Source organism: Amphiprion ocellaris, chromosome 15 (assembly GCF_022539595.1).
Source record: "Amphiprion ocellaris isolate individual 3 ecotype Okinawa chromosome 15, ASM2253959v1, whole genome shotgun sequence".
NCBI lineage: Eukaryota > Metazoa > Chordata > Actinopteri > Pomacentridae > Amphiprion > Amphiprion ocellaris.
This window is the reverse complement of record NC_072780.1, coordinates 25,368,392-25,376,110: the sequence shown is the minus strand read 5'-3', so window position 1 is coordinate 25,376,110 and position 7,719 is coordinate 25,368,392. Positions and strand designations below refer to the sequence as shown.

Here is a 7,719-nt window from a genome sequence, read left to right as displayed (position 1 = left end):
CTGTACCTGTCGTAACAGTAGGTTTGTTTCCCAGAGATTTGATTGTTTTCCAGAATTTCTTGGGGTCGGAGACACAACTTGAGAATTTCTCCTTGAAGTGGTTGATTTTGGCTGACCTGGTTGCCTGCGTGGTTTTATTCCTGCATTGCCTAAAGGCAAGCCAGTTGACAGGAGAATGGTAGGACGTGGCTCTCCTCCATAAGACCTTTTTATGATGGATCAAATAAGCCAGGTCAGGGAAAAACCAGGGGCTGTGGCGATTCTTGGTCATGAATCTTTTCATGGGGGCGTGTTTGTTAATGATAATCTTGAATGAATCTTTAAAATAAAACCAAGCATCATCAGTAGAGTGAATTAATATAATTCTGGCACAGTTCACAGCTGCCACTTCATGTAGAAAGGCCTGATTGTCAAACTTCTTCAGTGAGCATTTTTTCCATGATCAAAGGAAACCATTGGACTGAGAGACGACAGTGAGTGCATGCTGTAGCATAATAATCACTCAGGTCTTGATAGAAGACTCCAGATTGTTTTTGGATGGCGTGTTGGTCAGGATAAGGTCTATCAATGTGGCAGCTGAGGGAGATTTTAGTTTACATCTGGTAGGCTCAGATATAATTTGAAACAGATTTAGTGCATCAAATTGCTGTGAAACTAAATCAGGTGGGTTGGACATATTCCATTTTAAACCACCCATAAAAACAAATTGAGAAGACGTGTGAGGAGCCAGAAATTCACTGAAGATGTTAGTGCACAAACTGGGGCAGACGGTGGTCTATAGCAAGCGGCAACTGATGGGTGTGGATGAACATTGCCAGATATAAATGAGGATTATTAACATTTGTCGGAAAACAGTGACAAAATATTGTACTTGTGTATGATTCACAGAGGGCTTTATCAAAATTAAAGAGTCAATGAGTTGCTGCAGTAGCATGTAAGGGAACAATGGGATGAAGGACATGATACACAACAAGTGGGGAGGCCAACAGTCATTGTAATCGAGAAAGATAAGGTTTGGGTGCCAAACTAAAGTCTAATATATTGCCATAGCAAATAGAAGGCATGGATCTTGTATCATGAGAGGTGAGTGATCTTGAGATAGTGAGGGACCCAGAATTCAAGGCAGATAAAAATAAAAGCAAGGTAATGTCATGATCCCTGCTCCAGCTCTTGTTTCTCTCCATTCTCCCTCCTGGTCTCTCCTTCTTCCTCCTGTTCTCTCTGTATCTGTCTGTCTCTTTTGATCTGTCTCTCTTTGGCTCCCTCTGTCTGTCTGTTATCTCTCCCTCCTGTCTCTTGCTCCCTGTCACTTGCCCTCTTGCTCTTCCTGCTTCACCTGCCTGCACTCAGCTGATTACTGCAGGTGACACGCATTGCAGTAATCAGCTCACCTGCCCACAATATTACCTGCTCACTATTTAAGCCTTGTTCATTCACATACTCTCTGCCGGATCATAAAGACTCATATTCTTCACTGAGACTCTGCTTCCCCACTTTTGGACTTTGTTTCCCCCCCTGGATTACCCCACATGGACTCTGATCATCTCCCTGATTCTCGCCTGCTTTACTTCTGTCTCCAGCCTGTTTGTCCTGTCTCATCTCTGTCTGCCCCTGGATTCCCTCAGCCTGTTTCCCCCCTCTGTGTTCAGTTTCCCTCATCTTGTGAATACCCCTCCTGAGCTTGGTTTTGTTGGTTCAGTTTAGTTTTGTAGACTTCTGTTTTTGTATTCATATTGTTGGTTTGTGGAGTTTAGAGTAGTTTGGTTTTGTTCTGTCCCCCTAGTTCAGTTCTCCATTTATGTATTGCGTTAGTTATCTGGTTAAATAAAACTCTTTCATTTATTCACTTGTCTGCCAGTTTTCTCTGTGTCTGCACTTGGGTTCTCCAGCTCCCCCTGTAACAAATGAGAAGAAGCACAATCTTTACCAGAGGTCCAATCTGTAGTAGGTGGGATGCCAGGGCAGGCAAGGCTGAAGCTAGCAGAGGTCCAGGCTGTAGGAGGTGGACGGCCAGGCTTGGAGGCCAGCAGAGTCCCAGGCTGTGGCAGGTGAAAATCCAGACCAGGCTAAGCAGGGCCAGGCTATAGCAAATAAAAAGGCCAGGCCAGGCTGAAGAGGTCTAGGCTGTGGCAGGTGGAAGATCAGGCCAGGCTAAAACTAGCAGATGTCCATGCTATAGCAGATAGGAGGCCAGGCCAGGCTGAAACTAGCACAGGTCCAGGCTGTAGCAGGTGGAAGGCCAGGCTAAAGCTAACAGATGCAAGGCTTTGGCAGACGTAGGTCAGGCTGGGATAGAGCTAGCCGGAGTCCAGACTGTAACAGGTGGAAGCCCAGGTTGAGGCTAGTTAGATGGCTCTGCTAGCAGGTAGACAATCAAAGAGCAGGGGGCTTATTTTCAGAAGCAGAATTCTTCCTTAACTGTACATTTTAAAGTCTGTAGGAACAGCCAAGTATGCTCTTCTTGATTGTTAAAGCAAGCCTTCATTGACTGACTATTAACTTAAATTTGGAGACTTACTAAAACACATTTAGAAGTGAAGAAATTCAGAGCACACTGACAAACAGAGGACTGAGCTGGCGAACATCATTTGTGTACCCCTATCCTCTGTGATCACCAGTTTTTATAGAAGCACATTTGTCATAACCATTTTATGGTATATAAAGGTGATTGTTACTGCACAGGGTTCTAGGCAGTCTATGCAAAGACGTGGGGCAATGTAAACTAAGCCAAGGGCTCTATGACTCCATATCATGAATGTATAGCAAATGGATACCTTTTTTGATATAGTACATTTAAATTCAGTATAAATTCAGAATGCCTCAAAAGCTTCATCATAGAGATTTTTGCACTTATCAGCATATAAAGATAGATTATTATCACTGAGGTACCTTTCTAGGGCAACTTACCACCTCACAGCTTCACATGCTGCAATGTTAAACAAGACTTTTGCTTATTTGCTCAGAATTTTCTGTCAATTTTGTCTGTTTCTTCAGTCTCTGCAATTAGGTGGGTAGTGCTAGGTTAGTCTCATCCATGGTCAAAATGGCCACATATTAAATATCATGTACATACTAGATAGTTTACAAGATATTGCCCGTGGCACTCAATGGAAGTCACACTACAGTAGTATTGCAACAACAGTTAATTAAAAACACCACAAAATAAAAACATAAAAAAGGCATATTGCTCACATTTGATTTCTGTGTATGTTATGGCACTTGTAAGAATAATTAGCTTGCCTTGCCTTGTGAAGACCTCATGACTGACACTCATCATTTAATTTAGTGACCCACCTGCTGCTGATCAAATTTGTGATCTACTTTCACTAAGTGCAGTGGTCACTGCTCATGAATTAAAGTCTGGTGAGTCTTGGGTTTGAATATCATGCAAGGTCAAACTGAGGAAATTCAGTAACGTATCCTGTTTTCTCACTTGTTCATTGAATTACCAGACTGCTCCTGAAAACGTGTATTTCTGTAAATAAAGTGGATAACTTTTTTAATACAACGTATGCTATTTATTGATGTTTCTATTGCACTGCAGTCACTGATCGAGAAATGAAATTTCATTCTCTTGTGTATGAAAATGCACAGTGAAAATGAAAATAAAAAACTTTGAATTTGACAAACCGATGTATAATAGAAATATTTTTATTACCTTCTCTATTCAGATCTGTTCAGTGTTTCCTCTACATACATTTGCAGTGGTGGCCCACCACTGCTAAATCCTAGCCGCCGCTCCTTCAAATTTCTTTGCTGTCTTTTTTTTTTTGTTATTGTCACATATACGCCACCGCCACATGTCTCCACCTTCACAGCAGAGTCTTGTACTGTGTCGGGTACTCGCGAGTAGTAAGGTAAACTACAGATAACTATCTTGCTCAGTATCTACTCTTTGATACTTTGGGTTAATACGACGTTGATGTCGCGAGAGCGCGGCCTTGAAAGTGACATCACATCAAGCAACGAGGTGGAGACACCAGGTCAGAGAGTCAGAGGAGTGTCATCTTGGAAGATGGGGCAGCGACTTACCGGAGAAAAGTTATTAGCTTAAGATAACTCATAATAGACTTTCCAAGTTAAATAAACATTCACAAAATATTGATGGCCAGCTAATGTTACATAACATATCGGTGGCTTCAGTTAATTGGATCCGGTGCCAACCCAGTGTCACTAACGTGAGTAAATTAATTGATAACATTAAGCTAATATCAATATACCATGATGTAACTGCTGACTGTGTTTTCAGATGAGCTTGTTCAAATATTATTTTCTTTTTTCTTTTTTTTTTAACTTTCAGCCTTTAAAAAACATTTTCAACTGACCATTCAATAAATAGGTTGTACAAGTAAAATCTGCAGTCAAGTGTCATTTGTTTACGGGTCATGGCTCCCCAGAGAACCTGCCGCTGCTGCTGAAAAAAATCCTAGAGGAAACACTGCTGTTATATAATCATGGATGCAAACACTTAAAAATTACACATTTTGCACTAGAAAGCCTTTGCTGTTGGTCGATAACATGCGTTGAAATCACAGGCTACAGAATTTATAGCATAAGCTAATTTGAAACACTTATCCCAACTCAAGAGAACTTGATTAAAACAAAATGCAAAGTTACAAAAATATGACATTACTGGAAAAAAAGGTACAGGATTATTATTTTTTACATAACTGATCTCCTCGAATGCCTGATTGCTTACAACTTCAGTTTGAAACGGTTCCAGCCATTTTGCTTACCATTACCATTCAAAGGAAATGACCATACTGTGATGAAATGCGACTGATATTTCCTTTGTTTGGATGATGCACTGCAAAGTAACATTACTGTAATAATATTACATTTGTCTATAATGCAGCAATGTAGCACATTTCAGTTACTAATCAGTTACAGTTACTACTACTAAGCTCCATCTTATCTTAAAGACCTTATTGTACCATGTTACATTCCAGAGTTTCCAAAAGCAGAATGTGAGACAGAGCCTTTAGTTAGTCTTTTTACCATACAATCATATGTCACCATTACATAGCACTAACTTTGTGTCTTCCTGAAGTTCTGAGTTTGTTCTCTCTGCAGGTGTCTTTGGACCTGGAGCAACACATCTCTGATCTGCAATTGCTGGTCTCACCAACCTACAAAATGTTCATTCTTCTGTTTGCATTGTTTGTCTGTTCTTCATCTGCTATCCCCACCTCAACCCTTCCAGCTATCCCTCACCGCCTTAATCCCCACTCTCACCCCAACCGGTCAAAGCAGATGGCTACCTTCCCTGAGCCTGGTTCTTCTGGAGTTTTTTTTCCCCCCCTGTCTAAAATTTTTGGTTCCTTCCCACCATCGCTGACTGCTTGCTCATAAGAACTCCAAAAGCAACTTTGGATTGTTGGGTTCTCTGCTCTCTGTTTAAAATCTCTAAGGTCTGTACAGTATTATATTAAATGCTGTGAGATAACATATGTTGTGAATTGAACTGAACTTTTATTCCTTCGCATTATAGTACACTACCAGTGCCAAATTGATTTTGTGAAATGCTCTTTGGACTGGTCATCTTAAACTTGCAAGGTTCTGACATCGAATCCACAGTTTAGGACTTATTTCCATTATGCATCAGCTTATATCTATAAAAAAAGAATATCAATGCTCTCCAATCAGAGGTAGGCGGACCACCTCTCCTAAGCCCTACCCTTGAGTGTTAGAAATAGTTCACCATTATCATACCAATCTGCAGTATGGTAAGTTGGCTGAACCTGTACCCTACTCTACACAACTTTTCAGAATTATACAGTGGGTGGAGCTAGGCTCAGAGTTTCTGGCAAAATCATGCTTTAATGTTTACTACTAAGAGTTTAGAACTGTTCTACAGTTTGTAAGTAATAGTGAAAAGGGAAATGAATACATAGTTCTTTTAGATGCATATATAATAGCATCTGCATGCATGAAAATCTGCCCCATGATGCAATTCTGCAAAAATAATTTATGCAATATAAACAAGAGGAAGCTTGATGAATCCCTGTTTTGTTGTCCAGGACACACTAAAGATCTGAATCACTGTTTGACCACACAAAAACACTCTCCTATGTCATATTTATCTTTGTAGGATTTACATTTTCAAGTAGTTTTTGTATTTTTTTAAATTGTATTGTTTATCTCAGCAACAGCCACATCTCCACCCGCTTGATCCAGCTGCCTACTTCGATCAGTGTCGAACAGCTTCACTGAGTCCTTTCAAAAACGGATGAGGGATGAGTGAGGGGGAGGGAGGGTGTGTGCATGTGTGTGTAAGGAAGAGAGAGAGAGAGAGAGAGAGAGAGAGAGAGAGAGAGAGAGAGAGAGAGAGAGAGAGAGACAGACAGAGAGAGAGAGAGACAGACAGACAGAGAGAGAGAGAGAGACAGACAGACAGAGAGAGAGAGAGAGAGAGAGAGAGAGAGAGAGAGAGAGAGAGAGAGAGAGAGAGAGAGAGAGAGAGAGAGAGAGAGAGAGAGAGAGAGAGAGAGAGAGAGAGAGAGAGAGAGAGAGAGAGAGGGGCGCTGCATCAACCCGGTGTACAGCAGCAACAGCAGCAGGCTGGGCTTGGGGATCTATTGTTCCCCTGTTTTATTACTGAAGAGCTCATTCTCCCCCATTAAGAAGCCAGGGGGAAAGAGAAACACGAAGGAAGAGGACAGGAGGGGACCTCAGCCTTGCTTGCTCGGGATTACTTCTTGGACGCACTGGTGTGGACAAAGCAGAAGCATAAAACACACTTCAGTCTAGCTCTCTACCTCGTGGCCAGGCTTGTATTTTCCTCTTTGACTTCATTGGGAACTACAGTACTTACCATATGGTGGCCATGGGGATGGCCAGCAGAGCTGTGGGGACGCTGGGGATCTTGAAAGGGACACCGGTCCCTTCTCTATGGAGGTTAGCGCTGCTCTTTTTCTCCATCTGGGAATTGGATGCACAAACTGCAGTGGAAACTAGACCCCTCTACATCTGGCAAACAGGTATGGTCCATCGCTCTTCTTTCTCACTGCCTCTTGGTCCTGGGGATGGGGAGTTGCTGGATGTCCCATCCACTACTATACTTCCACTCTTGATGAAATATTAATATGTTAATGTTTATGTACAAAACAAGGTGTAGGAAAGCTGGTGAGCTTGCTCAAAGTGTCCTTTTTGTTTATACATTAATTTGCATTTGATGTATCAGTCATTTTTCCTGATTCCATCATATCATTCTGCAAATTAAGAGTCTTTATTCAAAGCAAAAGTTTCTTTCTTGGCCCCTTTTTCTTGCATATGGCAGAGGTTGATGTGCTGTAGCCATCTTGCTACAGTATAGTGTGTTAACATATTTCCTGCAGTCCCTGAAGTCAATGTCTCTTTGGCTTGAGGTGGGGGTTGGAGGTGTGGACAGTGTTGGCCGTCTTCTGTGCTTCCCCAGTCTGAGCTGAGGTGGCTGGTACTCCTTGGCTCCTTACGTTACCATTGGACTCATTTTTCCCAGTTTGACATGTGTGCAATTGATTAGAAATAGTGTGTGCACTATAGCTGCATGTGTCTCTTTTCTGATTGGGGGAAATAGAAGCATGCTACAAAGGAGCCAGCCCAAACAGTCTGTAGTATTTTAGTGCTGATGGAGGTGTTTGTGAACAAGCAGCCTAGAGGTGAATTTGTGATGTTAAAGCAGGGTGCTGTGAGAACAGTAGGTTTACAGTGGAGGCAGCTGCGCAGTACAATGCTAGG

At 41.9% G+C, this 7,719-nt stretch overlaps 1 protein-coding gene across 1 annotated transcript in view; it reads left to right on the top strand.

The window, feature by feature from the left end:
• Positions 1–6,505: 6,505 nt before the first annotated feature.
• thsd7aa (thrombospondin, type I, domain containing 7Aa) overlaps positions 6,506–7,719 on the top strand; it is a 201,930-nt gene continuing 200,716 nt past the window's right edge. The window contains exon 1 of the mRNA XM_055018016.1: positions 6,506–6,980. Coding sequence (XP_054873991.1) covers positions 6,818–6,980 — 163 coding nt within the window. The 5' untranslated portion in view covers positions 6,506–6,817. The remainder of the gene's footprint in view (positions 6,981–7,719) is intronic.